At 40.4% G+C, this 19,933-nt stretch overlaps 1 protein-coding gene across 3 annotated transcripts; it reads right to left on the bottom strand.

Annotated features, from left to right (window-relative positions):
- Positions 1-591: 591 nt before the first annotated feature.
- znf362b (zinc finger protein 362b) lies at positions 592-9,531 on the bottom strand. 3 transcript variants are annotated; one of them, XM_021565611.2, is made up of 9 exons: positions 9,312-9,531; positions 7,778-7,841; positions 7,339-7,558; positions 6,887-6,991; positions 6,346-6,682; positions 5,853-6,077; positions 5,380-5,458; positions 3,365-3,523; positions 592-3,047 (listed from the first exon to the last, which is right to left on the bottom strand). In XM_021565611.2, exons 2-9 carry the CDS (start codon positions 7,838-7,840, stop codon positions 2,931-2,933), a joined length of 1,305 nt encoding a protein of 434 aa, XP_021421286.1. In that variant the 5' UTR covers position 7,841; positions 9,312-9,531; the 3' UTR covers positions 592-2,930. The 3 variants fall into 3 exon arrangements, with proteins under 3 accessions (XP_021421286.1, XP_021421284.1, XP_021421285.1); XM_021565609.2 differs by having other exon boundaries at positions 7,339-7,585; positions 9,312-9,525; XM_021565610.2 differs by having other exon boundaries at positions 6,346-6,661; positions 7,339-7,585; positions 9,312-9,519.
- Positions 9,532-19,933: the final 10,402 nt, after the last annotated feature.

The raw sequence follows: 19,933 nt of genomic DNA, 5'->3' as shown, positions 1-19,933 counted from the left end.
GAAACGTTTGACCCAAATTAAACAATTTAAAGGCAATGCTACCATATACTAATTGAGTGTATATAAACTTCTGACCCACTGGGAATGTGATGAAAGAAATTAAATCTGAAATGAATCATTCTCTCTACTATTATTCTGACATTTCACATTCTTAAAGTAAAGTGGTGATCCTAACTGATCTAAGATAGGGAATTTTTACCAGGATTAAATGTCAACAATTGTGAAAAACTGAGTTTAAATGTACTTGGCTAAGGTGTATGTAAACTTCTGACTTCAACTGTATTTTCATAAATAAAGGTCATTGAATCTTCCCATGTGTATTTGATACTTTTGTTTAGTTTAAACACACCTGGGGTATAATCATAATTGCCCAACAGTAGGAAACGTTTTGTCAACAAAAACAGGGGTTTCTTATTGGACAAATTCAGATTATTCGCTCCCTATTTTAGTGGTTTGCTTCTATTTGGTTTCCTACTAGTGAATACACCCCAGGGCATATCCTGGAACAAAATTATTGATAAATATTGAATGGAGAATACCAAATTGTTTTGTTTTAAATTATTCATCAAAGTTATGCAGTACAATTTAAAGTGTGTTTATAACAGTCTGTTTATTAAACAAGGTAAAGATATTTTATTTTTTAAAACATTGATCTTCTTAGTTTTACTTCTGTCTTGTGTGTGCATATTAAGTTGTTTAGAAACTTTATATGAAATCACAAAGAAGAAAAGAAGAAAAGGTGTAATACATCTGCACTATCTTTTCATAGAGAATATAGGTTAACAGTTAATTCATATACAGATTACAGTTTGGATATTCCACCCGGAAAAATAACAAAACGTTTACAAGACCAAATACTGAAGAACACAATACTGAATATGGAAATAAAATGGTAGTTCAATGATAAAATTGTTAAGGCTTATACGTAAATAACTGATATAAAACATGAATATTTATAAAAAGTATCAATATTCAGAAATACAAATCATTACAATAAGTTCATACATAAACATACCTGTACAAAACCGTTATGAAACGGTACATTGACCAATTTTTTTCTCGGAAGAGAGTAAATTGAAGTGGCAGAGTCTGTTGGCATAAATGTTTATTTCCAGGCCAGTGGCTTGTATTGTATTTTTTTTTAAACATACTATGAATGTATTTAACAATATTCTCAGTTCCATCTCAAATAAACATCTAGCCTTAGCACCTTGTCCTAAGTAACCTGAAGAATACAGGCTACTAGTACCATCCAGAGCAACCAGAAGGTAAAATTACAGTAAAAATACAACAATACTGTGTGCATACCATGATGAAAGAAACACTTGCAGTAACACTACCATCATATGAAGTTATATGGTTTGAACAAACTCATACTGACTGCACGTTAAAATGTAAACCTGTTGAGAATTAGTTTCACAAATCAAGATAAAACAATCCTGAATGTAGTGGAATTAGGGTTAATATTGGCTAACTATTTGGTCCAACCATGTACTTTCAAATATCATTGTCATGTTTAAACTATGTAATTTACTTTTTTTTCAAAAAAGCAGCACAGGCCTCTGTAACCAGGCTGGGAAATAGCTTTAACTTGACTTGGTGATATGATTGCGAAGTGTAATGTGACACCAGTGAGAGTATAACAAAGTAGAAGTCAATAAAAATACAAAATATTTCACCTCCAATAAATGTATGTTTGCTATATATTTCTCTAAATATATTCAGAATAGAAATGTAGTTACTCTAGTAACATAGACCTAACCACATTACCAACTTGTCAACATAAGCGGCTGTGACTTAGAACTATCATGACAGAAAGCATTTACTCTCCTTTTCTATCACCTTTGCTAACAACAGCTTGTGTTATGTTATGATGACCATCAGAAGTTACTTGACAAAAGCTGACATGACTGTTCATAACATTTGTAATGTTCATCTTGATAGCTTTGTGTAGGCCTATTGAGGGCAGTGCCAAGTAAAGCCATAAAGCTGACGCACTAGCTAATGTTAGCTTGTTTTCCCAATGAATCTTGACTAGCCTCACGTAGGTGCAAAGCCACCAACTCACATATGTAATACCTGGCCACAAGGAAAACGGCTGAAAAGTTCTGTTGATTTGAACAGTTCAGTTGATTTAATTAGTGTCTGATCATATAACCCATATGATCTTGATTATATTAACCATAACAATGTAACTGATCTTGACAAAACAGTAAACATTCATTATTTTGTTTTTACATTTTGGTGCACTGTTTCACCATTCCTCCACGAGAAACAACCTGACAATCGAATTGTCTACATAGTTCCAATTGCTTTTCTCTAAAATGCTGCTTTTGAAGTCTGACCCTGTAAACTTTGCTTGAACAAAAAAATTCACCAAAAAACATCAGACTTTTGATTAGACACAGTCAATACTCTTAGCTGCCTCAAGTAATCTTTTTGCATTTCCATCGGAAAAGATAGAAAAACATTTGGATCCAAAACCACAAGGCCTGAGAGCGCTTTAAAATGATCTTTGGATGTCGCCAGAACACACCCAGAAAATATGAATCCATTTAGTTTAGGTATAAGGGAAAATATTGAAAAAAAATATAATAAATGTAATGGAATAATTTTTTTGTAACATTAAAATCTTAAGGGCCAATGCATAAGACCGTTTGCATAAAGCCTTTGTAAGTGCTCAGTTGTATTCAACACGAGACATTATCCAACATTTGTTCCCATTGACATAAACCTTTGCAAAGAAGGTGCTATGCTCGTTTTTATTTTAACCAACCCAATCTGTGTAAAAATGGAACAAGGGTTTGTAAATTAATGTCAGGTGTCATGTGATGCATATGTAGGCCTTGGGTTGATGGACTTATGTGCAGGGCCCCTAAACGTCAGCCTTCCATAGAAAAAGAATACAACAACATACAGTAATGCTGAATTCAGATGAGAGAGATGCGTATTGGGATACTGGGGGATTCAGTCCTCTGGGGGGACTGGTGGCTCACTAGGTGCTCCACTACCGTGTGTTTGGACATGTGCTTCATAAGGTAGGTCTCCTGCAAAAACAGAAAATGGACGACTCAAAACTAGTTTGTATCCCCGACACAAAAGCATGTTGGCAACCCTGGTTCCAAAATGCAGTTATGACTCGTGCATGCACATTTTGTAAAAGTCAGGAAGCAATTAATATTCACAATATTATTTTACCACTGTAGATTATTTCTACATGTGGTGAGCTTAAATCGTGCTTAGTTATCATAATGTCCGGGCAAATGTTTACCGACACTATAATTGACCAGGACCATAGCAATGCCTTGTATTTGCTGACACTACTACAAACACCTAATACTGAACAGTGGGTTAGAATACTCACTGAGGTGTATGCCCGGCCACACATGTTGCAGCAGTACGCCTTAGCATTTTTGATGGCGTGCGCTGACAGGTGGATCTGTAACGATGCTGAATCTGAGTAGGCACGGTAGCAGTTGGGACATTTGTACGGCTTGTCTTTGTTGTGCTGCCTCTGGTGGGACTACATAGCGCGAGAGAGTGGGGCAGGGAGAGAGAGAGAGAAGAGGTAAGAGCAACCTAGTCACTCATTGCAGGATAACTATCATTCAGAGCATTCCAGTAAAGTTGTTATGGTATGGTTGAGTAGACTGTTGCTTGACATTTTCAGCAATGATATCCAATTTAGGTCTATTGTTATACATTTTTCCTTGTCATTTTTGAATAATACGGCTTAAAAATGCCTATATTCATATTCATCTCTCATGGAATCTTATTATTTTAATTTGGCAGTATACCATTGCTATTTAGGACTACTTTCAGGTTGAATTGTTACATGTACCACCTTTAACATTACGAAGTGGTTGTGGATCCCAACTTTTCTGGACCCCTCTTCCCGACAGCTAAAGGTCCCGGAGATTATGCACACATGTGCGGATTCTCTGCTCTACTCGATGAGAACAAGCTACTCTGATGAATGGTGCTTGTTTAATAAAGTTAGATCAAAGCTGAATCAATCATTATAAACTGGTTGGATCCTGGATGCTGATTGCACGAGCAGCGTTTCCTTGCAGTGCTGTATTGGCCGTCACAGACACAGCTATGCCTGCTAAAAGTCCCATCTGAAAAGTATGACTATGCCTCCATAAGAATATCATGTGAATGCTGCTGTCCGAATCATCTCAACTCAAACATTATTTCCCCTTGCTTCCAGCCTAGCATTTAGTTTGGTACAGTTAATATAACCCTCGCTGTCTGCCTGTCCGACCTCTGAGTGAACGGTGCCCATGCGACAAGAGACAACTTTTTCTGAGCCAGTCAAATTCACTCATCAACGTCATTATCATGGACATCCAAGTAAATGCCAATAGGAAAAAAAGCTATAACAAAGACAAATGCAGCTAGTGTACTGTAATTTCAGGTTCACTGAGTTAGCTAAAATTGGCTAGCTAGCAAGTGACAAGAACGTTATGTATCCTGCCTGCATGGCAACCATTTTGTTTAGAACGGATGACCAGTTCTTCTGCATAGGCATAGCAAATATGAAAAAAAATAACGAATGTAGCAACATGCCCAAAATATCCAAACTTTTGTCCGGACTATATCTTCTGGTGAAAGAATGAAATTGTATGAATTAATTCAAAATATGTAATACATTGCTATTTAATATGTTGGTAACAGTTTTATAAAAGCAAATAAGGTACTTGAGGCAGTGCTGTATCGCGTCGGGCTAACCAAATGATACAGCACTGCCTCTTGTGCCTTATTGCTTAATAACATAACCAAATATAATAGCATAGTATAATGTTACTGTAAGCCAAGAAACACCACCTAATTTCTATTTTTAAGGATGATTGTGCTAATGGTCGCATTTTTTTCATGTGGCCCAAACTCAACAGTGTGCGCCACTATGCAAAATATGTGCTTTGATTGAAACTAAACACAGCTAGGCTATGCTACAGTTTGTTAACACACTCTGTTCTAAAATTCCCTCACTGTACATTATTCAAAACAGCCTTGTAGGCTACTATAACACTATATAACTCAAGAAGATCTAAATGCATATCCCCATGAGATCAAATGGTTGGTATGCAGATGCTGCATGGACATTTCAGTGGTAAAACAGGATTTATCATTCACGATTGACAATGAGAAATTGAAGGGAGGGTAACCACAAAAATGTGTGCATCAAGTAGAGGTTTAGAAACACGTGCAGAAAGTGATTTGGATCTTCAAGCTCTGGGCGAAAGGGATCCAGGGGGGCAGGACGGAGTGGTTACCAACGGATCCGCAGCCTCGGCTGGGTCGGGACATTCAAGACTGGGAGAAGGACTGTAAAAGATTAGTAAATAATCCTGTTATGATGTAGCTACTACTGACCTGGAGGTTAGAGAGCTGGGTAAAGGCCTTTTCACATCCAGGGGCCGCGCATTTATAGGGTCTGTCACCAGTATGGATTCTAAGACACATGCGGATGATGATAGATGCATGTTAGAGAGAGAATGAACTGAAATATTGTGGTTTATTGAGCAAGTACAGCAGAAAATATAATGTAATTACAAAATAACATGTAAAAGAATATGGTGTAAACATACTATATATTATGACAGTTGTAAAATAATGGATACATACACTGAATCATACATTCCACAGTACTACCCAATGTCAGTGTTACTGATGGAAAGCTACTGTACATTCCAGCAATACATCAATGGAATGCTCCGGTTTAAAATATATTTTTAATGTTGTCAATGTCATTGTGAAGAGACAGACATTTTCATATGGTGTGGATTGTGGTGGACAACTTTTTTCTCTCCATCGCTTTCTATTCCATGAAGGTGAACTCAACTGACCTGGTGTGCTGCTGCAGGTGCGAGAGTTGGCGGAAGGAGTTCTCGCAGTAGGAGCAGTGGTAGGGCTTGATTCCCAGGTGGATGCGGAGGTGCTGGGCCAGGTAGGATGCGTTGGCAAAGGACTTGGAGCAGTGGGGACACTTGTGGGGCTTGGCCTCCGTGTGGGACTTGGAGTGGATCTGCATCTCTGACTTTGACATGAAGGTGAGCGGACACACTTTGCATCTGGATACAAGAAAATGGGACTGAGTCAAATCTTATGTTACGGATGAAGGTTCTGTTACGAATGATACTGCAACACCCAATAAGGTGTCATGACTGAATGCCTTACTGTACTGTATGTAACCCCTTAAAGTAAAGTGTTACTGATATGTGCATATAACTTAACTACATATCTCAAGTAGGTCAAAAAACATTGAAAATGGGTGATTTATTTAAGAGATAAGACTAAACTAAGCGAAACTAAAACTTTTTGTTGTTAAAGTAACCATACCTGTAGGTTTTGCCCTCTTTGGCAGGGAAGGTGATACAGCCCTGGTCGGCGCCAGAGGCCATGATGGGGTAGGGCACGACCAGCAGAGGCCCTCCACTCTCCGCTTTGATCTTCTTCCGCCCACGGGGAGTCTTGGGTGGTGGGCCGAGGAGTCCAGCCAGGCCCCCGCTCTTCATCTGTTCCATGCCAGGGCCGCTGGCCAGCCCAGAGATGATGTTGACCGATGGGGTCCCTCCCAGTCGGTTCTGGCTGCTGGAGGTGGGGGTGAGGGCTTCTGAAGTGCTGTGGCTGTCCGGCCGGGACATAGGGGCCAAACCTGTGTATGGGCACATGAAGACTTACAAATGATAAGCCATGCAAAAAGTTAGCGATTTAGCTTGCTGAGAGACTGAGCTTTTATGCAAACTAATAAGGGACCGTGTTACACTGAAATGTATTTGGCTCTTGTCTGGTCCCTTGGCGTGTAGTACATGGCTGTTGAATGTTTTCATTGATGGTTGTACATATATGTTTCCCATGAGAAAGGGGGTGTGGTTATTACCTGACCGATGGTTGACTCTAGAGGGCTGCTCAACGATCTGTCGCATGTGCCACTCATCCCACAGTCCTTTAACCTTCACTGCTGACTTGTCATCCATATTCACTTCTGCATCAGAGATTGAAGGCAATACAATTAACTGATCTAACTGAGGGACAAATGAGAAAATCACTTTATAAATAGCACCAATTTCTACTCAGCATCCATCCTGAAATCTTACAATGCTCAATAATAAAATGGGAATTATTTAAAACTGGACTGGTAGGCATCCACCATATGACTTTCATCTATGCGTTCTCAAATTAAGGCAGAGGAGTTGCGGAGGCAAAACCCCTTAGGACTATTGAGATGCACCATTGAACAGGTCTCAAGCATCACCAGAGCCAAGTGGTGTCTCCAGTGTGCACCTATGTTGTGAGCAGACAGCAGACTGCAAACACTGTTACAGTACCGACCTGGTACAGAGCTGGAGGCTGTGCGGGCGTGCAGGGCGATGTCGGGCTGCTGGACCGAGCCCTGGGGGTGATGCTGGCCCTGCTGGGACTTGGGCATGAGCATGCTGTGCTGCCCCCCATCCAAGGGGGAGGAGGCCACCAGCAGGGTTTGCTGGGAGGGGGCTGAATTGGTCGGCAGGTGCAGGGGTCGGATCTTCTCAGCCATCAGCTGCTCCTTGATCTTGTTGATGAGCACCAGGTTATCCAGCTGAAAGGGTTAAACGGTCATGCTCAACCGAAAACAGCTCCAGTTTATCAACCATCAAGCTAAAGATGATCCCATTATAGTCCTACTTTTGTTGCTGGGTTAATACCTATATGGACATTCTTAGATTAAAAATAATGAGATGCATAATATCAGCCTAGATGGAAGAACAGAAAAAAAGGAAGATGTCCTTACCTGGCTAGGCATGGAAGGAGGCGGAGGCCAGAAGTAGGGGTTGTTGAATCGAGGCTCAGCCATCCTGAGACAGAAACACACATTTTACTGCAGTATTCTATACATTTCAAATACAAATATACAAAGCATTTTTGACAGATGTTATTAAAACTACTTAGATTAAAACAGTGTCAGTTTATATGTCCATATACTTTTTAATTCCGGTGACTCTTTGTTTTTGAGAATACCTCATATTTTCTGAAGTATGGATACCTACCTGAACATTAAGATACATTGTTTCTTAAAATCAGAGTAAAGTTACAGTAGTAGAATGAAAAAAGTACAATCATGTTAATAGGATGCATACTCAGGTCCACCTCCCAAGACCAACATAGCAGTATTTTACTATATGGCTTATGAAATTGTATTTTTGTGACTGTGTGAATTTGGTTATTGTGTGTATTTTATAACTAAAGTTGTTACATTATTTCTGTTACATAAAAGTAATACTTCTACAAAATATGACATGCCAATAATAAAGTATTAATATAATGCTTTTATTGTGGTATTTAGATAATAAACAGAACAATTCACACACAGTCCCAATAATACGTTTTCATAATTATGGGTAGCATTTTTGTATAAAAACCTATTATGTTCAGTTCAAACTACACAGTGAAATAAAGGCCTACCATTCAAGACATGATAAGAATGCAGTCAAAAATGAAAACTTTCACTGTTCACACCTGTCAGTCATTTTCGATTTGCCTACTCTCAATATTCTTTATCCCAGTCCTAAATGTTTATTTAACTGTGCCTAAAGATGGCTGAGCACACATTTTTGGGCAGAAATCTTACCAAAATTAATTTCCAGTAAAATATGAGTTACGTAGGGTAATTTTGGCAACTTTTCCCTCATAACATGTTTGCTTTGGTAGTCCAGACTTTTGTTAGGCTAACACGTGTGCCCTTCGACCTTTCTGGAATTCAGTGACATAATTTGGCGATGCGACCATCCGATACAATACCACTCAGACAGTTTTATTTAAAGAAAATTCCAGACAAAAGAGAAACAAAAATGGCAGCCCGACTCATTTTTATAAGGCGAGACGCCATATTTTGCAGATCCCAATATTAGGAGCATCTTCTTTTGCTCCTAAAAGGAGACCGCCTGACACAAAGGTGTGTTTATGTCAAAAACATTAATGTTTGTTTACGACAAATTGCAGGTTAGAATAGCCCGGCCTCTCCACCTCTTAAAAACGGACACTTCCTACAACAACCATGCCCTGCAAAATAACACGGAAATAGGTAAAATGCCCGAGCATTGCCCTAAACATTTTAATAAATCAACATCATCTATGCGTAAAGGTCACAACCGCACGCTGACAGATATTTTAAAATACATTATCCCAATCTTAACAAAAATGCGTTTTTGACGAACTTTTTGACGAACCGAGGGGCAATGCATACATATCTGCACAATGCATACATTTGCAGGTTATCGACTTTCAGAAATACATTTACAAATAACATAAAATAATTGCAGACAGACCTGATGTCCCGATTGCAGATTTTGTCTTGCTTTATAAAATGTTGATGTTCTTTCTGCCTGCCTCCAATTGGTTCAGCGCTTCCGGGTCGCTTTGTTCACTTCTGGGTGCCGCTACACCGTAGCTGCTGCAAACTGACTGAAGGCTGGTTATTTTTAATCTGAATCCATCAAAAACAATAGTTTTTAGCGTGGCTATAATGCTAAACAACAACTCACAAACATTGATCATGTCCAGGAGTCCAAACGCGCCTGTGTCACTTGCGACATTACTAAAAGAGACAGTGATCAGTGACAATTTGATCATTAATACCTCTTAAAATTTATATAAATGACATTCCGATTCAACTGACGATAGTGAACAAGTTACACCCCTTGTTCTTGCAATTCGGTATGGTGTAACTTGTTTTTGGAGTTCAAATGTAGCTGAAACATTGCTCTACGGCAATTACTGTAGTATTTTATGACTTTTCAATTAATTTAATTTAATTATATGTAAAAAATAAAATATTTTCTTTAAACTTCAGTAGCTTCTACCCCTAAGCATTTTCATGAATAAAAACAACTGTTATTAGATCAGGGACCTTTCTACGGCAATTACCTTGACTTTGGCTATTTTAAATGAAATATTTATCATTATATGTAAAAAGAAAACACTTGCATAAAACTTCAATAGGTTCCACCCCATATGACTTACATGAATACAACCAACTATATTATTGGTTCAGGGACTGTCTGTACACTCTACGGCAATTGCTTTTCTGTTTTTACTTTGGCTATTTTCAATACATTTAATTTACTTCAAAAATACTTTCTTAACTTTAATAGCTTCAACCCCAGATGAATTTCATGAATACAACCAACTGCTATTGGTTTAGGGACCTTGTCTGTACAATCTATTGCAATTACTTTTGTATTTTTTTACTTTGGCAATTGAAATGAAATTTGTCTCATTATATGCCAAATAATACTTAACTTTAATAGCTTCTACCCCATATCACTTAAATTAAAAACACTTCCTTCAAACATCAATAGCTTTCACCCCATATGACTATCTGTTATTGGTTCCTCGTCTGTCCAATCCACAGCAATTACTTTTGTACTTTTTGACTTTGCTATTTTTTTATGAATTTACATGAAAAATACTTCCATACAACTTAGCTTCAACCCAATATGACTTGCAAATGAATACAACTGTTATTGGTTGAGGGACCTCTTCCCTCCAATCCACTGCAATTACTTTTGGGGCTTTTTGACCATGTCAATTTTTTATTAGTGTTAATTTTATGTACATGACAAGTACTTCCTTAACTTCAATTATTTTCCCCCTATATGACTTGTATGAATGAGTCCAGCTTTCGCTCCACTGGCCGTTTCAGAGCAGCGTGTCACCATTTGGCTATCTAAAGAGGGTCATAGTTACTTCTGGCCGCAGTTTATTGAAAAATGTCAATATAGCTTCTCAAACACATTACATATTGCTCTCAAATCAATTTGACATTGTTCAGCGACCCTGAACCAATAACAGTTGTTAGTATTCATGAAAGTCACGTGGGGTGAAAGCTATTGACACTTTAAGGAAGTGTTTTTAATTTAAAGTCCGTCCAATATCATAGAAAATATCAAAATAGAAAAAATACAAAAGTATTTGCCGTAGATTGTACAAACAAAGTACCTGAACTAGTAACAGTTGGTTTTATTCATAAAAGTCCTTAGGGGTGGAAGCTGTTCAAGTTTTAAATAAGTATTTTTTTTACATATAATTCAATTATATCCATAGGATATAGCCAAAGTCCAAAAATATAAAAGTAATTTTCTTTCATTGTATTGATGGTCCCTGAACCAATAACAGTTCGTTGAATTCATGCAAGTAACATGCGGTGGAAGCTATTGAAGTTTTAAACAAGTATTATTTTTTACATAATGATATGACATTTATTTTAAACAGCCAATGTCTAAGAATAAACAAGTTATTGCCAGAGATTGTACAGACGAGGTCCCTGAAGCAATAACAGTTGGTTGTATTCATTCAAGTGAAATGGGATTGAAGCTATTGAGGTTTTTAGAAAGTTTTTTTTTTTTATTACAAAATTGAATTAATTGAAAACAGCCAAAGTTTAAAAAAAAAATATATATATATAAAATAAAATAAAATACTAATTGCCATGGATTGGAGAGGTCCCTGGACGTATTACAGTTGGTTTGAGATTTCAATGTCATGTGGTTACAATTTAAGTTTTTCCAATAACAATACGTTTCAATTTCCCTTTTAAGATGGTCCCTTAGCTTAGACTACAGGGAGAATCAGCCATAGAAATGAACATAAAATACTTTTTTGAAAACGGAACAGAACAGCAAAAACAGTGGGTGTAACTTGTTCTACATTGTCAGCTGGTTTAATATATGACATTTATATCCCCTTGACATGTTCCGTTGAAGAGGTATTGACTAGCAAAGTCCAAATCTTTAATATAAAGCCAACTACACCGCACTAAAAAAGTGAGCATCATTTTGAGAATGTGTCAAGCTTTTTTTTTGATACATACATTAATGACTTCTTGAGCTTATCAAAACTGTTTACACTGCCACTTGACTTTTTCCATATAATCTGTTCCACTAGTAACTATAGCCTAGTGACTATTGTCTATTGTTTATTATAGAATTGTTTGATCATTAAAATGTTGGATAGCATACAGTCCAAGGACAGTGAAGATGGCCTTCCTGGGGATACTAGAGTAATGAAATTATTTAGCCTAGTATTGCACACAGTATCCCTGTAATATGCAAGTTTATCAGTGGAGAATTGACTCCTGAATCGTGACTGTCTTGACACACAGGCTGGGACACCAAGCAATGGGAGTTGCACTATCACTGTTTTCTACGCTGGTGTCAGAAGTGAGTGAACTAGGAAACGGTGACAGGGCAACTCCACTTGCAGGTCTTGCACCTGGGTCTCCTAACCTGTAGGCACACTCACTAACCATTGCTCAAATAGGGTTATCCCAGTTGGGAGAGATTGTATGCTTCACTATCAAATCAAATTGTATTTGTCACATGTGCCAAATACAACAGACCTTACTGTGAAATGCTTACTTACAGGTGCTTAACCAACAATGCAGTTCAATAAATTAAAGTGTATATATATATATTTTTTTAAAGGCCGTAATGTGTACAAGTTTTGGGGCGGCAGTGTAGCGTATAATAGCGTTGGGCAGTAACCAAAAGGTTGCTGGATTGAATCACTGAGCTGACAAGGTAAACATCTGTCACTCTGGCCCTGAGCAAGGCAGTTTTTAAAAAATATATATATTTTTTAATTTCACCTTTATTTAACCAGGTAGGCTAGTTGAGAACAAGTTCTCATTTACAACTGCGACCTGGCCAAGATAAAGCATAGCAGTAGCAGTGTGAACAGACAACAACACAGAGTTACACATGGAGTAAACAATAATCAAGTCAATAACACAGTAGAAAAAAAAGAGTCTATATACATTGTGTGCAAAAGGCATGAGGAGGTAGGCGGATAATTACAATTTAGCTGATTAACACTGGAGTGATAAATGATCAGATGGTCATGTGCAGGTAGAGATACTGGTGTGCAAAAGAGCAGAAAAGTAAATAAATAAAAACAGTATGGGGATGAGGTAGGTAAATTGGGTGGGCTATTTACCGATGGACTATGTACAGCTGCAGCGATCGGTTAGCTACTCAGATAGCAGATGTTTAAAGTTGGTGAGGGAGATAAAAGTTAACCCACTGTTCCCCGGGTGCCGAAGACGTGGATATCTATTAAGGCAGCCCTCCACACATCTCTGATTCAGCGGAAGACACATTTCAGTTGAATGCATTCAGTTGTACAACTGACTAGTATCCCCCTTCATCTTTCTCCGATGGCGTCATGTGCACCGTCCCGCTCTGACACCAGTGTAGCAAATCATGACAGTGCAACTCCCTCTTTCAGGTCTTGGACCTGGGTTTCCCACTTGGCCTAACTTGGCAACAAGTCTACCTAGGCAAGGGTCATTCCATTCATACAAATTAAGTTACAGTGTTACAGCAGATTATTGTGGATAACTATCTTTTTTTTGTATTTTTCGAATGTACAGTAAATGGCAGCTTTACAAAATTAAGTAGAACTGCTTGCTTACGTATTGTGCTGCCATCCTGTTAGAAGGTAACAGATTATTTTATTACAATGGTTCAATTGGATTTTCATTGTGTCCAATGGTGTTATTTGCCCCTAGTGGATGTTTCTGGTACTTAGAAAGACTACGCAAACAGGAAGTAGAGAATTTGTTCTGCACGCATAGAAGCAGCTACAAACAACGCTACGGTGCAGGTCTTTCAATGTAGTTATTTCTTGTCACGCTTCAGACTTGGAAAATATTTGTTTGTAAGTTCAATTCAAGCATTTAGCTAATGATTATAATCTTGTTATTGATAGAGTTGCTTACGTATCAATGTTGGTTGCATTTACTCACAAATTGCAATGCCTTTCATGTATGTCGTTAGCTGTATTACTTTGCTCGTGCGGCATGCAAACGAATTGTAAAATATACAATACTGTTGTTTTGTTACTGTTCCTAGTGTAATATGCTTTGTTATTCTACATAAATGGTTGTATACTATTAGAGTAATGAAAGGAGCCAATTACCATATGAGTAACAATTAGCTATATGGTTTGGCATCATGCCAGATGCATGGTACCTTAGCGCGTGCTTTGTATTTATGCAACTTCAAATGTATAATGTACAGCTACTGTCGGTGTGAATTGAATACTAAAGTATATTCTTTTCTGTATTTTGCAGTTTCACAACATAAACGTTTTCAATATATTCATTCAAGAAAAGTCACGCCTTGGGAGTTTTATTGAAGACTTAGTTGTTCGCTATCTGTCTAGTTTTGCATGGGAACGCAACTCAAGGGCAGAATAGTGAAAAAACATCATCACAGCGGGCTCAATAACTGCACATGGTGGTTATGTTTCTACGTTCATCAGCCAACAAAGCCTCTTATCCTAGGGAAGACCAGCAGTCTACGATGCAACAACCAGAGTCAGGTGTTCAACAGAGAGAGATGGAAGAGCCTCTTCAGCACATTGGGACCAAGTCTCAATCTACAAGATCAAGGTCATCAAAACAGTCAAGCAGATCCTCAACGGTGAGTTTTGCAGCCGTCAAAGCACGCGCCAAGGCGGACGCAGCACGCGCACAAGTCTCTTATGCTGAGAAGGAAGCTTCGGTGATGAAACAAAAGGCAGAAATAGAGGCCAGCTTGATGAAACAAAAGGCAGAAATAGAGGCCAGCTTGTTGAAGCAAAAATCTGACCTCGAGGCAAGTTTATATGTTCTCCAAGTTGAGAGAGCAGCTGCTGCTGCGTTGGCTGAAGCTGCAGCCTTTGAAGAAGCTGTAGAATCAGAACGCAGAGAGCTTCGCAAAGAACTAGACACAGGGACACAGCCCTTAAGTCCAGTCCAACTTACATGTGAGTATGTGCAACAACATGCTAGGCCCTACTTTGCTGAACTTCCATTTGAAGTGCAGAAACAAGAGCTTAGTGTTGACCCAGCTACATGCCATAATCCAGAAAGTAGCAAACAACGGAGCATAAGCAGAGACTCTCCGTTCAAAAGAAAGGAACAGCAGCATGGTGGAAATGGAAAACAAGCCCACTTCCAGTCACACACACAAAACTTCCCTGAGTCACAAGTGGCACCAGACCTCATCAAGTACCTCCTACGCCGTGAGATGGTGAGTTCCGGACTCCTGAAGTTTGATGATCGTCCTGAAAATGATTGGGCATGGAAAGCATCCTTTCTCAATGCGACCAGAGACTTGAATTTATCAGCCGGGGAAGAGTTAGATCTAATTACCAAGTGGCTAGGGGCAGAGTCATCTGAGCAAGCAAACAGAATTAGATCTGTCCATATTTTCAACGCAACAGCAGGACTTAACATGGTCTGGCAACGACTAGAAAAGTGCTATGGTACACCCGAAGTGATCGAGAATGCACTGTTGAAGAAAATTGATGATTTTCCAAAACTGACTAACAAAGACAATCACAAACTAAGAGAACTAGGTGACATTCTTCTTGAACTGGAGTGTGCTAAAGTAGAAGGGTACCTTCCAGGCCTCGCTTATCTGGACACATCTCGGGGGGTAAACCCTATTGTAGAGAAACTTCCATTCAGTTTACAAGAAAAATGGATAGCACAGGGATCCAAATATAAGGAGGACTATCGGGTAGCATTCCCACCATTCTCGTTCTTCTCGAGATTCATCAGGAACCAGGCGAAAATTAGAAATGACCCCAGCTTCACCCTCTACACCTCAACTAACCAGGTGTCCATGAAAAGTGAGAAACCTGCCAGGTACAGCAGCAAGACACCTGTGACTGTATATAAGACAGATGTGTCATCTGAGGCCTCAGACCACCAAACCAAACCCAGTAAGACAAAGGTTGAAAACCCTGACCATCACTGTCCAATACATAACAAGCCTCATCCTCTTAAAAAGTGTTGTGGGTTTAGATGCAAAACTCTAGATGAGCGCAAATCATATCTCAAAGACAATGGCATTTGTTTCCGATGTTGTGGGTCAACTCAACACAGAGCTAAAGACTGTAAGGTTTCAATCAAGTGCTCTGAGTGCGACAGCGACAGGCATCTTGCTGCTCTGCATCCAGGCCCAGCCCCTTCATATACAGACACCGCTACAGCAGAGAAAGAGCATGGTGGGGAGCAAGGTGACGATGCTCTTCTATCTGTCACCTCAAAGTGTACAGAGATCTGTGGTGAGGCAGTCAATCCAAGATCATGTTCAAAAATATGCCTAGTCAAAGCTTATCCGGCTGGGAAAAGAGAGAAAGCTGTCCAAATGTATGTAGTGCTTGATGAACAGAGTAACAAATCTCTGGCCAAGACAGAGATTTTCAGTCTCTTCAACATCAATGACAACTCTGCTCCATACACCATGAAGACGTGTTCTGGGGTAACAGAGACTTCGGGCAGGAGAGCCGTCAACTTCATGGTGGAGTCTATAGATGGACACATGCAGCTCACTCTCCCTACTCTGATAGAGTGTGATATGATGCCAGACGATAGGATGGAGATTCCCTCCCCCGACATTGCGTATCATCATCCCCATCTGCAACCAGTTATGGACAAAATTCCAGCAGTGGACCCAGACGCTCCCATCCTCCTGCTCTTAGGACGAGACATCTTAAGGGTACACAAGGTACGAGAGCAAATCAATGGGCCCCACGACACTCCTTATGCACAGCGACTCGGCCTCGGGTGGGTCATCGTGGGTGAGGTCTGTCTGGGAACGGCTCACCGACCAGCCAATGTTAACGTGTTCAGGACAAACATACTTCAAAATGGTCGCACATCCTATCTGAGCCCTTGCCCTGACATCATCCAGGTAAAAGAGAACTACAACAGCGTAGCTCAGAAACACATCTCTCCCTCTACAGTGCACTCGAGAGATCCAATCACAACTGTGAACACAGACAGCCTGGGATGTTCCGTGTTCGACAAAACACAAGACGATGATAAACCAGCACCATCAGTGGAGGACAAAGCCTTCTTGGACATTATGGACAAACAGGTTTTCCAGGATGATGGAAACAACTGGGTGGCTCCACTACCCTTTCGCCCCACTAGACGTCGCCTCCCTAATAACAGGGAGCAGGCCATGAACCGTCTCACATCACTTCGCAGGACTTTAGACAAAAAGCCTGACATGAAGAGTCATTTTATTGACTTCATGCAAAAGATGCTGGATAACGACCAAGCCGAACCTTCACAGCCACTAGAGGGAGACAAAGAACGTTGGTATCTGCCCATATTTGGTGTTTACCATCCACAAAAGCCTGAACAAATAAGAGTAGTATTTGACTCCAGTGCTAAGTGTCAAGGCGTGTCACTTAACAATGTTCTGCTCAGTGGTCCAGACTTAAACAACACACTCTTGGGTGTCCTAATGCGCTTCCGCAAGGATTGCATTGCACTAACAGCAGATGTGCAACAAATGTTTTACTGTTTTGGTGTACGTGAGGATCACAGAGATTACTTAAGGTTTCTCTGGTATGAAGACAACAACCCAGATAGAAACATAACCGAGTACAGGATGAAAGTGCATGTATTTGGGAACAGCCCTTCACCAGCCGTAGCCATCTACTGCATGAGACGAGCAGCGCTACAGGGTGAGAAGGAACACGGGTCAGAACCCAAGCAATATGTAGTGAGGAACTTCTACGTCGATGATGGTCTGACATCAGTAGCTACTACAGAAGAAGCTATCAACATTCTAAGAAAAACACAAGCAATGTTGGCGGAGTCCAACATGAAACTACACAAGATTGCATCCAATAGCAAAACAGTTATGGAATCCTTCCCTATGGAGGACCGTGCAAAAGACTTAAAAGATCTGGACCTAGGAGTGGATCCTCTTCCCTTTCAACGGAGTCTGGGACTTTCCTGGAACCTGGAAACAGACAGCTTCTCATTCCAGGTGTCCCACAATGAGAAGCCTTTTACGCGGAGAGGCATCCTGTCCACAGTGAATAGTCTTTATGACCCCCTTGGGTTCGTGGCTCCAATAACAATGCAAGGTAAAGCCTTAATCAGAGAACTCTCTTCTGATCAGAGTGAGTGGGATGCCCCTCTTCCCACAGAAAAAGAAGAGGAATGGAAAATGTGGAAGGAATCTTTGATGGAGTTGGAACATATGAATATTCAGCGGACCTACATCCCAGTCTCCTTGTCTACCACTCAAAGAAGAGAGCTTACACATCTTCTCGGATGCCTCTACAGTAGCCATAGGAGCAGTAGCCTACCTGAGAGTTATTGACTCGGAAGGTCAATGCCATGTTGGATTTGTCATGGGGAAATCAAAATTGGCCCCTCGTCCGGCCCACACTATCCCACGCCTAGAACTGTGTGCGGCTTTGCTAGCTGTTGAGATGTATGAACTGATCAAAGACGAAATGGACATTGATGTGCATGCAGCCAAGTTCTACACAGACAGTAAGATAGTTCTCGGTTACATCCACAATGTCACCAAAAGATTCTACGTTTATGTTGCCAATAGGGTAACTCGCATCAGGAAGTCTACCCATCCAGATCAGTGGTGCTATGTAAACACTGACAGCAATCCAGCAGACCATGCAACCAGGCCCATACTTGCTGCGCTCTTAAAACACACTAGTTGGTTCTCAGGTCCACCGTTCCTGACCGAAACAAACTCGAGTAAGCCTGAGAACATAAATTTTGACCTTGTAGAGCCTCACAAAGATGCAGAGATTCGACCAGACGTCACTGTCTTTGCCTCTAAAGTTTCTGGAGCTCAACTCGGCTCTCATCGCTTTGAGAGGTTCTCAAGCTGGAAAGCTCTCAATCGAGCCACAGCACGACTCATTCATGTTGCCAGATCCTTCCATGAAGGTGCAGACAACAACAGCTGCAGAGGCTGGCATGACTGTAATAAACCATGCAGTACAAGTGAGTTGTTACAAGCCAAAACAGCAATCATTCACTGTGTGCAACATGAAACCTTCAGAGATGAATTCAAATGCATTGAAAAAGGAAAAGAGTTCCCAAAGCAAAGTACACTCAAAAAGCTGAACCCAGTGATTGATGAGGATGGGTTGCTGAGGTTGGGAGGCCGCTTATCCTCCGCCGACATGTTACAAGACGAAAAACATCCTCTCATCATCCCACGGACACATCATGTTGCCACTCTGCTGGTAAGACATTATCACGAGCAAGTGGCTCACCAAGGCCGTCATTTTTCAGATGGAGCTATTCGAGCAGCAGGCTTCTGGATTATTGGGAGCAAACGTCTGGTCTCTGGTATCATTCACAAGTGTGTCACCTGCCGCAAGGTTAGAGGGAGGTTAGTTGACCAAAAAATGGCTGACTTGCCTGCAGACAGACTCACATCTGAACCACCATTCACCAGCATTGGACTTGATGTGTTTGGACCATGGAATGTCATAACTCGTCGCACTAGAGATGGTAGTGCAGACTCCAAGTGCTGGGCGGTGCTCTTTACATGTATGTCTACTAGAGCAGTCCATATCGAGCTTATCGAATCCATGTCCACATCCAGCTTCATCAACGCGCTGAGGCGTTTTTTCTCTATCCGTGGTCCAGCAAAAGTGCTACGCTCTGATCGAGGTACAAACTTTATAGGTGCCTGCAGGGAACTGGGTATCGACACAAATGACTCAGAACTGACTAAATACCTCTCAGATAAGGGATGTACTTGGATATTTAATCCTCCACACTCGTCTCATATGGGTGGTTCTTGGGAGAGACTCATTGGGGTTGCCAGACGTATTCTTGATGCTATGCTGTTTCAGACGGGGTCCACTCGTCTCACACATGAGGTCTTGAGCACTCTTATGTCTGAAGTTATGGCAATAATCAATGCGAGACCCTTAGTGTCAGTATCAACCGACCCTGACATGCCTACCATTCTCACACCCTCAATGTTACTTACACAAAAGACCAGCGCTACCTCAGCCCCTTCTGGATACTTCAGCATGAACGACCTTCATGGAAAACAGTGGAAGCAAGTCCAGTGTCTTGCTGACACCTTTTGGAAAAGGTGGAGACAGG

The sequence above is a fragment of the Oncorhynchus mykiss genome, chromosome 16, assembly GCF_013265735.2.
Source record: "Oncorhynchus mykiss isolate Arlee chromosome 16, USDA_OmykA_1.1, whole genome shotgun sequence".
NCBI lineage: Eukaryota > Metazoa > Chordata > Actinopteri > Salmoniformes > Salmonidae > Oncorhynchus > Oncorhynchus mykiss.
The sequence above is the reverse complement of the archived record's forward strand: the minus strand, read 5'-3'. Positions and strand labels throughout refer to the sequence as shown.

Coding starts and splice junctions, on each gene's coding strand:
- znf362b (XM_021565609.2), bottom strand. CDS start 7,840: ATGGCTGAGCCTCGATTCAACAACCCCTACTTCTGGCCTCCGCCTCCT. Junction 7,586..7,777: donor CTCCTTCCATGCCTAGCCAG/GTAAGGACATCT, acceptor TAACCCTTTCAG/CTGGATAACCTGGTGCTCAT. Junction 6,992..7,338: donor AGCCTCCAGCTCTGTACCAG/GTCGGTACTGTA, acceptor TCTCTGATGCAG/AAGTGAATATGGATGACAAG.